A 13452-nucleotide genomic window follows, 5' to 3' on the forward strand; every position below is an offset into this window, starting at 1 on the left:
AAAATAAAACTCAGAGAAACAGGTTTTTCTCTAAAAGAATTTTATTCTGTCAAATGTTGACCTTGAGTAACATTCATCTGTGGGTTCTAGATCTGAACCAGCTTCTGTTTCTACTCCGTCTGCAGGATGGTCATAGAAAATTATAGACTTTGAATTCATTTCAAATCCCAAGTTCACACAAGTTCAAAGACAAGTTCATTAACCACCCCACCACCATCACAGTCTGTCGTCAGGCTAGTGGGGGGGCTTCTTGCAGTTTTCTTTGGCTAGCCTCAGTCTGGATAGGATGTGTTTCTTAGGGAACTTCAGTGTAGTACATCCAAACTGACTGACCCCCCCGGTGTCCCCGGGGAGTTTTTCCCGCCTTTGGACCCAGCTACGCCAGCCAGGCTTCCAGCAATACACACTGTCATAGAACCGCGAGCCGTTCTCTCCACCTAACACATAGATCCTCCTTTTCCATCTGGCCACGCCCCCTGCTGCGATCCGCCGCGGCAGTCCAGGAAACACCACTGGACTGGGGGCTCGATCGCTCCCACCTGCAAAACCCCGCGGCTCAGAGCTGACCAACACCCCTCCCCCCGTCACCTCTCTCTCCACCCCAGACCCCCTACCCTCCCTAAAAAACAGCACACGCCCAGTAGCGTCCAACGTCTCCAAGTTGGTGTAGTTTCCATCAAGGAACTTGGTAGTTTCCCTCAAGTATCCTCCAATGGCACAGACACCCCCCCGTACTGCCACACCTCCCGCGAGGCAGGTTGCCCCAGAGTCCAGAGCCACCCTTGTCCAGCAGTCTGTCTGGGTGTGGTAGATTAGCACCCCCGAGTGGACCACGGCCCGGTTCTGTTCCAGCGTGGTTCCACCCAACAAATAAAGGCGCCCACGCAGCGCAGCACAGGCGAAGCTGCGCAGCGGGAACGGCAAGCGGGGCCCGGGGCCCCACTGACACGTCGTCAGGTCCAGGACCTCACTGGACTCCAGCAAAGCAGAGCGGTTACACCCCCCCAGGGCGTAGAGCGACTGTCCGCAGCCGAGCAGGCCCAGCATGGCGCGGGGGTGGACCATAGCGGGCCGCTCTATCCATCTGTCTAACACAGCATCGTATTCGTGCACAGCTGCAGAGACAGAGCCCGTCCGCAGGATGCCCCCCGCCACAAACAGCCGGTCCCCGACCGCTGAGCAGCCGGGGCTAACCAGTGAGATGAGAGCTGCTAGCTTCTCCCACTTCCCTGTCCGCGGGTCGAAGCAGTCCACTGTGTAGTCTCTGTTGGCCGAATTCTCCTCTTCCCGAGGTGTCAGGTCCACGCAGACGATCTTTTTCTCGTACATTCCCTCCCGAGGCCTCAACGGGCCCCCAAGGCCTTCTCCAGCGGCAGCAGGCCCCAGCTCCTGGCTCAATCTGCGGCTCTCTTCCTGCGACAGCAGGCCTGGCCGCAGGTGTTGAAGCAGCGCAGGCATGTGGGCGTAGCGATCCAAAGGCTGATGCTCTGCCCAACGCCGTGCTGCATCGTAGACCTCTGCCTCAGAGTCCACGCCAAGACGGTCGGAGCTGAGGAGGCTACCCAAGGTGCCGTGATCCAGCAGAAGGAAGTCTTTCTGTCTGGCCACCCGAGGGAAGTGCTGTGCGACCAGGCGCTTGGACGCTCGCAGCAGCAGCTGGTCATGATGAGAGCGGGCCAGAGAGTACATGCCCAGGCAGTTCTCCACGGACAGGTGCTCAAACAGGAATCTGAGGGAGCAGGAGGAGAGGAGTTTCAATTTGGGGACAATAAGAAGGAAGTACTTGGGGAATGGACTCTACCTGGAGCAGAGCTCCTGCAGCGGCATGACCTGCAGCCGATTGGCCGCCACAAACAGGTCCTCAGCAGTGTCCAGAGAAAGCCCCGCCTCTCCTGTGTAGACAAACTGGATCACGGTCTCCATCACAGATGGCGTCACTTCTTCCAAACGAATCTCCGTGAGACGAGACTCCACCAAAGGGCTGGTGAACATAGCTCTGAAATACGGACTGACGGCTGCCAACAGGACTCTAAAGAATGGAGGGGGGTCACACATGGTCATTCTTAACCTATGGAGGATGATCAGAGCAGCAACCACAGAGCATGTACACCTCATTTAGATCTGTGAGGAGACAGCTTTACCTGTGACACATGAACTTCTTCCCCTCGACCAGCAGCGTCACATCGCACAGCTGCTGAGCATCCAGGAGCTGCTTCAATCCTGAAACGGCAGCAGTCAGAGCAGGTTAACAAAGCACAAGAATACAGACCCCCCCCCCCCCCCCCCCCCCCCCACCGTGGGTGATGTAGTCCCCCAGCGGAGTGGTGCTGTCGTCGGGGAAGTCCTCCTCTTCAGAGTCGCTGTCCGACAGGGGCTCCCCCCCTCCCCCGTCACCGTCCTGCCACGGCTGGGGACGCCAAGTGACCGTGCCCCCCCGCACAGCATTCATCTGAGAACCGGGACATGGAACGGTGAGAGGCCAGGAACCAGCACCCAGGTCAACCACATAACACCCATAACCGCCCCTTCAAAAGCACGAGCCGGACCCCGCGAGCATCCGCGCGCGAGGCCGTTTTTAGCTTCCTACCTTCGCTCTTCTTCTCGTTTCCACCGTGAAGGCTGGTTGGGTCTCGGTCTCGATAAGAAATGCAGACCGTCTGAGACTGGCCGTATTAGCAGACAGTTCGGATCATTTGTTTGGGTCGCTACGGTGGGCCCAGCAGCGAGACTCGTCGTTCCGCGTGAGCCGCGTCAAGCTACAGGCTGCACGCTGGAAACCATGACACCCCGCAGACGGACCAAAACACCCCAAGAAGAAGCGTCCGCGGCCGGCCGGCGTGCTCGGCTTTGTTTGGACCGCATAGCCGAACCTCACCGCCGACCCCGTCTCCACGACGCTCCGGTCAAACACGCGGTTAAACGGGACGAACGGGCTAAACACTGAGGGGAGAACGAGTCGGCCGCACTCTCATGTCGGAACCGGATTACTGCAATGTTAAACTTCCGCTTATCTGATTGGCTGACCTTTGGCTCGTGACGGCGCTTTGGGGCGGGGTTATTTTCCACTTGCTTTTGTTTAAAATAAAGTTTTAGAAAATTATAAACTTGATCAAACATGGACAAATCAGGGCATCATTTCCAGAACGGGACAGTTTCATTCCACAATAAATAAATAAATCTAGAAGCCCTTTATTTAATTTAGTCCCAACAAATTTCCGCATTGGTGCGACGTTCATAATCGCTCAGACAAATTCATTTCAAAAACACAAAGAGCAAAAACATCCAATTTCTAAAATTTTCTTTCAAAATCCTTACAATGACGTGGTAAAGCTTAGTTACCAAACTCAATCAGGCAGTGTCGATTCGCAACAGTGTAAAAATCAATTGATCAGAAACTAACATGATAAAGTGTCGTTGTTCCTACAGATCCTGAATGCAGCATTGAATCAGGGGAAGATGGCGAAAGGCACAGGCATGGTTGGAAGAATCGGATGGATTGCACTAACAGTGAAACAGCCATCGTTCAGGCTCTTCTCTGGGAGGAAAATAAACCTGTTTTTCCTCAACCGCTTCTGCCACAGAGCGAGGAGCAGTTTGTACGAGCATGTCCGTGAAGGTTACAGCGACAAGCCGGAGCTGGACATGCGAGAGGTGTGCGAGGAGACCCACAAAGTCATCGCCAATGTGGAGAACAGGAAGGGGGATCTGCGGGGGAGCGACGTCAGGAAAATAGTAAATGACACGTGATTCGAGTTTGTGACAGTCCGGTTTAAGACTAAACTGTTTCACAGTTGGGGAATTTATCAGGAAAATAAGCTTTAAATTAAAAGGAGGATGAGAGATTGACCAAAACAGATGAGTTTTTAATAGAACCGACAATGTTCTGGTTCGAAAGAACTTGAATTTTCTCAAATGGAACTCTGACATAAAAAAGATTCCCCTCTTCTTCTCATTTATTGTTTCATAAAAAAGTCAAAGACACTCATTTCACAAATATAAACAGTGCGTTCATTATGAAGAAATTCAACATTAATTGCAATATTTGCAAATTTGTACATCAGATATCAAAGCATTTAATATTCTGTTTTTTTCTTCACTTTTCTGTGAATCTATTGGAGAACATTTCAGAATTTTGGAAGAAGAAAATTCCACCTCTATCCTAAACACTTTATACACTTTTGTTAATCCTTGGAAACTCTTGTCTTTAACGTGTTTAAAGGTGTCAAAATGAACTAACAATCTATGGGATTGTTAAATAACAGAAAGTCATCTGAACTGCTGAACTCACTGATTTACTATAAATATTTATACAAACTAAACCTCTACCTTCTCTTTTCCTTTATCCTCTATTGATCATCAAGCAGCAGATGTTCTGGATTTAATGTTTAGAACATGTTCATACAGCAGTCTGTGAAAAGTCAACCATGAGAGTAAACCGAACCCTTCAATCAGACTGTTTGGTTCGAGATCCCCAATTGTATATGAAGTTTGTGTTTTGGAGGGTTCCTGATGGTCCTCCATGGAGGTATTCAGATCTAAGAGTTCAATAAATGTCACATGGGTAAAGGTAGGCCTGCACAATAAATCTCCAATTTATCGTTAATGCTATAGCAAGCTGTGCAATATGCATATTGCAAAACTTGGCAAAAATTGCAATAAATGGTAACTTTAAATGTGCTGAAACAATCTTATGGCAGTTTGAAGTATTTAATGAATCAAATAAATCCCTTTATTGAGGCATGGAGATTTTATTGGAATGAATGCGCACAGAAGGGGAGTTTCCAATTCAAACCAAAGATTCTGGATCCAGTTCTTAAAGAGTCTTGATGCGTCTGGATCCAGTTCTTCACGACTCTTGATGCGTTACAGGTTTGCGTGTGGCAGGAGTTGTTGTCTGTGAGGAAGGAAATATTCGAGCTGCAGGAAGAGAAAAGACTCATCAGTGAGACCGTCAGAACTTTGGTGGTACGTTTGGGTTCCTCAGAAGAACCTCAGCAGTAAAAATCTGCAGCTTCATGACATAAAACTCTTTCTCTGGCAGAGCACCAACGACAGGAAGGCCCTCACAGGTGTAAGTTGAAGCTCGGAGGAGCTTTTCGCTTTCCTACATTTGGCGCTGCAGACAGAGCTACACACCCCCTCACTGTTTTCCTATCCGCCTGCAGCTCCCGGAGTACAGCCAGGCCCTGCAGAGAGGCCGGCAGATCCGGAGCAGACTGAGCGAGCTCACCCTCAGAGAGTCCCAACTGGACGAGGAACACTACAGCCGAGCGCTCAGGCTGCCTAACAGCACACACCCTGATGTGGTAAGGACACGCAGGCCATCGGTCAGCTGTCTGCCGGCGCTATGACTGAACTGGGCTTTCTTTGTTCTGCAGCCTGTCGGAGACGAGAGCCAAGCCAGAGTCATGGAGCTGGTGGGACAGAAACCAGGTGGAGAAGAACAGCTGAACAGTCCTTCTATTCTCCATCTTTCTGTTCAGTCTGAAAATGTCCTTCCTGTTGGTTGCAGAGTTTGACTTTCAGCCCAGAGGTCACGTGGAGCTGGGGGAGACCCTGGGTCTCATCCGGCAGAGGTGAGGAAGACTCTGGTTTCTGCTAACGATTTCCTTAACCTTTGACTGAACTGAGTCCAGACTCTGTCGTCCTCTGCAGACACCTGTCTCACGTCTCAGGTCACAGGTCCTACTACCTGAGAGGGGCAGGGGCCAGACTTCAGACTGCTCTCCAGAACTTTGCCCTGGACACTCTGCAGCGGCGGGTACAGAAGCTTCCTCTAGACATTATCAAGCACAAGGGTTCTTTGATTCTGATGTGGCTCTCCTGGAGTGAAGTACATTCTTATTCTGTGTTTATTGTCTGGAGAATGATGCTTCAGAAGGATAGTAATGTTATTTCTGCATCTCTGAGGTTTCCAGAAACCTTCATCTGTTCAGATATGGATCATTCATTAAAAATGGCGTCCCTGTGAAAGGATGCAACATCCCCTTCAGGCCGTGAAAGCGTCTGATGGGGGTGGAGTTTAAGTCTTCCTTCTCTGCAGGGCTTCATCCCCATGGTGGTGCCTGACATGCTGAAGGGGGCGGTGTTTGTAAGTACCAGACATTTACTAAATAAAAGAGCCAAACTCGGCAGTTTAGACTGTATCTACTATTACTAGAAACAGACCTTCCATAGTTACTGACTAAAGTGCTTCAAACAACAGAGTTTCAGCCTCTTCTAAACATTCATAGCTCTGATGCATGATGCTGCTGCCACCGTGCTTTACAATGGACCCCAGTTTACTTGAGTTTCAAATCCTCTTCTGTAATCTAGGGTGCTCATACAGAGGCAGGGCTTTGATCCAGTAGCCAAGACCCAGAGGTCGTGACCTTCTCCTCAGTGTTCTTGATGTTCCAGGTTTCTATATCAAAGTATCTTCACCTTTAGTAGAAGCTGGACCTCCTGATCTGAACAGAACTTTAAAATGTCAAAATAAGACAAAATAAGTAATACATGTTGTTACAATAAAGTGTTTATGTAGACTTAAGTAAATGAATTTAAAAGAATGTGTTTGAAGGTCCAACACTGCTATGACATAGATGTAGAGCAGGGGTCGGGAACCTATGGCTCGCGAGCCATATGTGGCTCTTTTGATGGTCACATGTGGCTCGCAGACAAATCTTTAATTATACTTTTTTTTCATTAGACCAGTCCTTCTCGGGCGCGATGCGATGCCAGAGGCGCGGAGTAGTAGCTGTGCTTAGAGAGAAAAATCTGCGCCAGCGCTATCAGTTTACAATTATCTATTATTTCACAGAGTTTGTGCCAGCCGGAAACCTGTGAATTGACGTGCCTAAAACTGCGCGCTCCCGTCTCTGAGACAGAGCGCGCAGATGCGGGGACGTGTGAGGGAGAAAGCAGAGGGTGTGACTGAGGTGTTGTGGGGACAGGCAGCAGGTGAATCGCGCAGGGATTGTAAAAACGTAAAACCCACTGCCTGTCACTCACTGCGTGTGAGTGTGTGTTTGGCTCCATGTCTGCATGTGAGCAGTCTGTCTCACATCTACAGAACATTCAGACCTACGATGACGTTTAAAGTCTCAACGCCTGCATGAAGCAGAAACTCACCACGTATCAACCAGACTAGACCATCAGCAGAACTACCACGAGAAATCCTCATCATTTATTAGCAACAGCATAACAATGTTATTAAAAAGAATTCACAGACTTATTGTACTTTAAAAATGTTGAAATTAAATAAAATGCACACGTTCACTTGTATTTTTAGTTTTAAACATATTGTCGCGGACTGAGTTGGATGGCTGTTGGGCCGCGTTGAAAGTTCTGGAGTTCATTGAACGCATCTGATTGGCCCTCAGTTCTGTCGCTCAGCCTGTTGTTAGGTAGTTTGGACCAATGGGGTTCAGCTATGGGCCAAATAAGGGAAATAGGAGGGCTGACGCGGGAGGAGCGAATATAAAGTTGGGAGAAGCGCTCTTGTCTCTGCGGGAGAGATTAAGGAGTTGCTGAATTAATTGTTCGGCGTTTGTTGTGGTCTGCAGTAACCAGAATTAAGAACCTTAAGAGAGGTTAAGTCTCCGTGCCTCAGTGTGGGAAAGAGACACAACATTATTGTATGGCTCTTTCGAAATTACATTTCAAAATATGTGACGTTTATGGCTCTCTTGGCCAAAAAGGTTCCCGACCCCTGATGTAGAGGAACCTTCGTGGCTCAGTGTTTCCCTACGCCTCTGTGGGTTCTGTTCCCTCTAGGAGGGGTGTGGGATGCAGCCCAACGCTCACCGCTCTCAGGTTTACTCACTGGATCCGACTTGCTTCCCAGATCTGAACCTGGCTGGTACCGGAGAGGTGGGGGTGGCAGGTGAGACTTTATTTTACACCAACATAGATCCATTGTTACACACCATCTAACTGAAATGGACCGACTAAACAAAAAGCTGCAAAATTCTGTTTGCAATGAGTTCCAGAATTTCAGCACACAGACCTAGTTCTGCAGGAAGCTTCATGTTCCGCTGAAGTTAGTGTTTTTTCTCCTCAGGCTTCTTCATGGATCATGCAGTGAACTGGAAGGACCTGCCAGTAAGGTGGGGAACCCGTGCTCCCGCTCGTCTCCTGCAGACTAAGTGGCGTTAGGCTGTTGGGTCTGAGGGCATCTGTTCCTTTGCAGGACCGTGTGCAGCAGCACCTGCTACCGAGCAGAGACGGACACCGGAAGAGAGACCTGGGGGCTCTACAGGGTCCATCACTTTAATAAGGTTTGTCTGATTAAAGTCAGTCCAGCTGTTGAAGGAGCACCTTTTGAGGTTGATCCTGGCTTTGTCTTTAGGTGGAGATGTTTGGAGTGACCGCTGATGAGACGGGTCAGGAGAGCGCAGAGCTGCTGCAGGAGTTTGTTTCTCTGCAAAAAGAGATTTTCTCTGCACTGGAGCTGCACTTCAGGTCAGTATGGAGGAGACCTTTTCTGGAATCCCCCAAAATCCAGACTGAACTTTGATCAAAGGGTCAAACCTTTAGAGCAACAATCCACTTCCTCTCTACAGCCATTGTCATTGAAACACCAGAAGAACAAAATGTTTTTCAAGATGACCAAACATTCAGAAAAAAAAAAAAGTAATCAAAAAAACTAAACAAAAAACTGACAGAATAACTGTGAATGTTCATTATTCAGAGATGATTAAGAAAACCACTAAGATAAAAACATTAAGAACAATAGTAACAAAAATAATCAACTGTTGTTGAAAAGATGGTTGTTCAGATGTAATCCAGTTCCAGAGAGTCTGAATGATCCTGAGGAGCTTCCTCACTGGAACTGGTGTTTCCTTTCAGAGTTCTGGACATGCCGACCCAGGAGCTGGGCCCTCCAGCTCACAGGAAGTTTGACGTAGAAGCCTGGATGCCAGGGAGGAACGCCTACGGAGAGGTCAGCGTGGTTCCCCCCCGCGGTTAGGGAGAAAGGGGGTTTTGTTTTAGAGACAGTAAAGTACCTTTTAGCTCAGCAAGACGCCATTAATGCCTGTAAATCACCATAATGAGCCTTTGGATCAGCGGAGGTTTGCTGAAAAATTTGGGTCTGTTGACCTGAATCCAGAAGAAACATCAACAAAGAACAATTGAACTCCTCCATCACTTTTCAGTCGAACAGATGCATAAAAGGTATCTACGGTGGCCCAGAAGGGTCACAACACAACGCATTAACTTTACACACAACACATTAACTTTACACACAACACATTAACTCACAACACAACACATTAACTCACAACACAACACATTAACTCACAACACAATAACTCACAACACATTAACTCACAACACAACACATTAACTGACAACGGAAGTAAAGCTGCAATGGAAGTGCTTTTATTCTGAAATTTCCACTGGGCTGAGTGGCTAACTGCCTAACAGAAAGTAACGTCACAGTGAGCTGTGGAGGGAGCATTATTCTTCTACAAGAGAAGCTACACAATGTTAATGCACACTCCTCCGCGCTGCACTCACACCCCTCTCTGCTCAGCTCCTCTCCGTTCTTCAGCCCCCTCCTCTCACACTCACTCGGTCCCCAACACCCCCCACCCACCCACATGTGAGTTAATGTGTTGTGTTGTGAGTTAATGTGTTGTGAGTTATTGTGTTGTGTTGTTAGTTAATGTGTTGTGTTGTGAGTTAATGTGTTGTGTTGTGAGTTATTGTGTTGTGAGTTAATGTGTTGTGTTGTGAGTTATTGTGTTGTGTTGTGAGTTAATGTGTTGTGAGTTAATGTGTTGTGTTGTGAGTTAATGTGTTGTGTGTAAAGTTAATGTGTTGTGTGTTAAGTTAATGTGTTGTGTGTAAAGTTAATGTGTTGTGTGGTGACCCTTCTGGGCCACCGTAGGTATCAGTTTGGAGGTAAAAGATTTATAGAAGACTGACATCATCATCATCATCATCAGCCTGTCACGCCACTGCTGGCGGGTGGCCTCCACATCTTACTCCACTCATCACGGTTTTTGGCACTCTGGGTCCACGTGCTGCCTGCCTTCTGCTCGATGTCATCTCTCCATCTTTTCTTCGGTCTTCCCCTTCCTCTCTTCCTGTCCCACGGAGTCCATTCTGTTGTTTTCTTAGCCCATTCGTGGTTCTTCATTCGGGCTACATGTCCTGCCCACTTGCCTTTGGCTTCAATCACTTTCTCGATGACATCCTTCACCCCTGTTCTTGATCTTAAGTCTTCGTTCCTGACCTTATCTCTCCTCGTAACACCCAGCATTGATCGTTCCATGCTCCTCTGGGTGATTGCCAGTTTCTCTCTTTGGCGGTTGGTAAGTGACCATGTCTCAGCTCCATACGTCATTGATGGCAGCATGACAGTGTTCATGATCTTGGCGTATACTTGTATAGCGCCTTTCTTCCTACAAGGACAAAGCGCTTTACAGTCACAGACCCATTCACCCAGTCACACACACATTCTCACACACATTCACACACTGGTGGCGGCTCCGCTGCCAAACACAGGCGCCCGCCTACCACCAGAGGCAAGGTGGGGTTCAGTGTCTTGCCCAAGGACACTTCGACTCATGGGCGTGCAAGGCGGGAATCGAACCTGCAATCTTATGATCATGGGTCGACCGCCCTACCTCTGCACCACGGCCGCCCGTCTTCCTCTTGAGACACATGGGCATTTTTTGATCTCTCAGAAACGTGCTGTACTGTCCGAATCTCTTCCAAGCGGATGTTACTCTCTCGTCTATTTCTTTCGCCATCTCATTTCCTGGTGTTAGCAGTCTTCCCAAATACTTATACTCATCCACCTCCTCCAGTTGTTCTCCATCCACAATTATTCCTTTCCTTCTCCTTTTCCTTGCTATTTCATTGCACATGATTTTGGTTTTCTTTTTGTTCATTTTCATGCCATCTTTTCTCCCTTCCTTGTTCAGATCGTTGAGCAGCTTGCTGAGATCCTCTTCCTTTTCTGCAAATAAGATGATATCATCTGCAAATCTGACAATTAACTGAATTTACTATTCTGGTTTAACACAATTTGTTATCATACCAGTTATTGATTTCACATCAGTTAGTCAAATTTCAATCTTAAAACCAGTTTGTTTGATTTTAAAACATTTTTGGCGATTTTTATTCATAAAATGATGAATTATTTCATTCTGCGATCAAAACACATCAGCCTCATCAGTGTCACAGACATGCAGGATGAATAACATCCAGTCTCCTCCAATCGCCAGATCTCCAGTGGATCCAACTGCACGGACTATCAGAGCAGACGCCTCAACATCCTGTATGAGGCGGAGGATGGCAGCCTGCAGTACGCCCACACGGTAAGTAACCCCACCCTCCCCTTCATTGTGGCAGCCTCCCACTCCCATCATCTTTTCCTCTTTTCACGCTTGGTAGGTGAACGCCACAGCATGCGCCATCCCGCGAACGATCATCGCCATCCTCGAGACTCACCAGACCAAAGTAAGACGCCCGCTGATCCTCATCGACTTCTGTCAAATAATTTCAATGTAAAGTTTGACCAAACAGTGAGATCATGGAAGCAGAGAGTCCTGTTTACTGCATCTCCCGTGTGGCTTTGCTTTCATTAACCTATCATCTCTGTAGGAGGGAACAGTGCGCATTCCCCGCGCTCTGCAGCCATATCTGGGTATGGAAGTGATCGAGAAACCCAGCTACACTCCGCTCAGATACATCGGACCCAACCAGCATCATCGGCCCCCCAGACCTGCAGCCAAAATCAGATGATCCACCTTATAACATTACCTACGCTGGAAACCGACAGAAACGTCTCCACAAATGGATGTTTTGACATTAGGATCATTATGACAAAAACTTTGATGTTTTTTGTCAAATAGAAAACTTGAAACCAGGCAGTTTTTGTTTCAACTGGAGGAAGTTGGACTCTCAATGTTCTGGTTCCAATGAAACTAAAGGATGTTCAGATCACAGATGTTTAAACAAACAAAAAAAAGGGCTTCTCATGCTTGAAGCGCTTTACCTTTAAGAACAAAAAAAACATACACAGTTTCACAATAAAGATACAGAGAAGATCAGAAGGAGCTGCATTGTGTCTTTGTAGATCCAGAGCAGGAGTGGATAACTCCAACCCTTAAGGTTATTGCAGACATACCAGCCTTAAGATTATGAAAAAGAGACACCAATTCAGTTTTATTTATATAGCCCAATATCACAACAATAGTCATCTCAATGGGCTTCATACCGGTAATTGTATAGTAAACATAAACTCACAAGGATCATGAAGTCATAGAATTCAATAGATGGAGGATTATAACAAAGAGCGAGTTTAAAAATGCTCAGTAGCAGCAAGAATTAGAATTAGTTTTTAAAGTAACAATTTGAATTTTTGGTTGGAAAAAGCATGATGCCCTGTAAGTGAAAATGCATTACACTGGGGGGCGCTGTTTTGATGCATCTGCAAGTGCATCTAATGATGCATCAGAATGCATCATTGATTGATGGATGGATAAACTGCAGGTTAAAGTCCCACTCCAATCCTCGGTTGATCTACTGTAAAAGCTTTTAATTATGATTATGGCATTTTTAGCCCAAATGAAAACAACCTGTGTTTTTCTAGGACATATTTAGTGCAGAGCAGCAAGAGTTCTGGGCGAAGCCGTTGGCTCGCAGTAAGCCAGCATCCCTTTGTGTTACACTCTCTTCCACTAGCTTACATCCCCTCACAACCCCAAGCTAACATTAGTGATGTATCAAATAGGCGAGCGATATCGTAGCTATCCAGATGAGCCGTTTTGAAGCAGATGTCAGTTCAGACAAGGAAAACGAAAATGTACATGGACCTATTTGTCTGCAAGTGGAGGCATCCGAATGAAGTGGAGGAGGGAGCTTGTAGCTTCTACATCAGTGCTACATGCAGCATTTATTTGTTTGGTCCTGATTCACATTACTTGGAAAAAAAAACAAAGACATGCAATTTTTAGTTCTAAGATCCACTCCAATGAAAATTGTGTTTTTTACAATGAAGGACAAATGTAAAGAAGTTAAGCTTTAAATTGTGCTTCTAAGTATTTCTTTATTTAAATCGTTGTGAATCAGGAACAGACACTAAAATGTTGTTGGAAAAAGTGACATAAGTGCTGCAATCTATGGGCCACAAGCTTGCTGCTCTGCTGAGTCCACTCCATTCTGATGCATCCACGTGCAGACTAATAGATCTATGTATCCCTGTGATTTCTTGTCTGAGTTGGCTCAAAACTCTACAGCTTAATCGCTGCAATAATGCTCCCAATTTTCGTTCCACTGGTAAAATTATGTTGGGGTTGTGAGTTGCTGGAAACTACCGGTAGTGGGAGAGTGTGTGAACCATGCATGTCCAAAGTTCCGCCCATGGGCCAAATGCGGCCTACGATCAATTTTCCACTAGGCTCTTCCACTTTCGGCTTCTCCCATCAGGGGTCGCCACAGCGAACGAGTCGCATG

At 47.2% G+C, this 13452-nt stretch overlaps 2 protein-coding genes across 3 annotated transcripts; one reads left to right on the top strand and one right to left on the bottom strand.

Annotated features, from left to right (window-relative positions):
- Positions 1–23: 23 nt before the first annotated feature.
- On the bottom strand, positions 24–3029 carry si:dkey-260j18.2 (kelch-like protein 12). Its single transcript, XM_023961661.2, has 5 exons — positions 2588–3029; positions 2296–2449; positions 2142–2220; positions 1802–2029; positions 24–1729 (listed from the first exon to the last, which is right to left on the bottom strand). The coding sequence occupies exons 2-5, from the start codon at positions 2447–2449 to the stop codon at positions 235–237; spliced, it is 1956 nt and encodes a 651-aa protein (XP_023817429.1). The 5' UTR covers positions 2588–3029; the 3' UTR covers positions 24–234.
- Positions 2299–12050, top strand: sars2 (seryl-tRNA synthetase 2, mitochondrial). 2 transcript variants are annotated; one of them, XM_078930014.1, is made up of 17 exons: positions 2299–2471; positions 3427–3732; positions 4870–4965; positions 5042–5071; positions 5166–5306; positions 5379–5433; positions 5513–5576; positions 5656–5761; positions 6044–6091; positions 7756–7864; positions 8042–8087; positions 8171–8258; positions 8330–8442; positions 8830–8923; positions 11220–11312; positions 11389–11454; positions 11599–12050. In XM_078930014.1, exons 2-17 carry the CDS (start codon positions 3457–3459, stop codon positions 11737–11739), a joined length of 1566 nt encoding a protein of 521 aa, XP_078786140.1. In that variant the 5' UTR covers positions 2299–2471; positions 3427–3456; the 3' UTR covers positions 11740–12050. The 2 variants fall into 2 exon arrangements, with proteins under 2 accessions (XP_078786140.1, XP_011480938.1); XM_011482636.2 differs by lacking the exon at positions 2299–2471 and having other exon boundaries at positions 3419–3732.
- The last annotated feature ends 1402 nt before the right edge of the window (positions 12051–13452 follow it).

Source organism: Oryzias latipes, chromosome 13 (assembly GCF_053564925.1).
Source record: "Oryzias latipes strain Hd-rR chromosome 13, Olatipes_Hd-rR_3.1".
NCBI lineage: Eukaryota > Metazoa > Chordata > Actinopteri > Beloniformes > Adrianichthyidae > Oryzias > Oryzias latipes.

What these genes read in the sequence shown, in the direction of transcription:
- sars2 (XM_078930014.1), top strand. Translation starts at nt 3,457, where the DNA reads ATGGCGAAAGGCACAGGCATGGTTGGAAGAATCGGATGGATTGCACTA. An exon ending in CTGGGTCTCATCCGGCAGAG is followed by an intron (nt 5,577 to 5,655) that starts GTGAGGAAGACT and finishes CGTCCTCTGCAG; the next exon opens with ACACCTGTCTCACGTCTCAG. An exon ending in CGGAGAGGTGGGGGTGGCAG is followed by an intron (nt 7,865 to 8,041) that starts GTGAGACTTTAT and finishes TTTTCTCCTCAG; the next exon opens with GCTTCTTCATGGATCATGCA.
- si:dkey-260j18.2 (XM_023961661.2), bottom strand. Translation starts at nt 2,449, where the DNA reads ATGAATGCTGTGCGGGGGGGCACGGTCACTTGGCGTCCCCAGCCGTGG. An exon ending in GGGGGACTACATCACCCACG is followed by an intron (nt 2,221 to 2,295) that starts GTGGGGGGGGGG and finishes CTGCCGTTTCAG; the next exon opens with GATTGAAGCAGCTCCTGGAT. An exon ending in CTGCAGGAGCTCTGCTCCAG is followed by an intron (nt 1,730 to 1,801) that starts GTAGAGTCCATT and finishes CTGCTCCCTCAG; the next exon opens with ATTCCTGTTTGAGCACCTGT.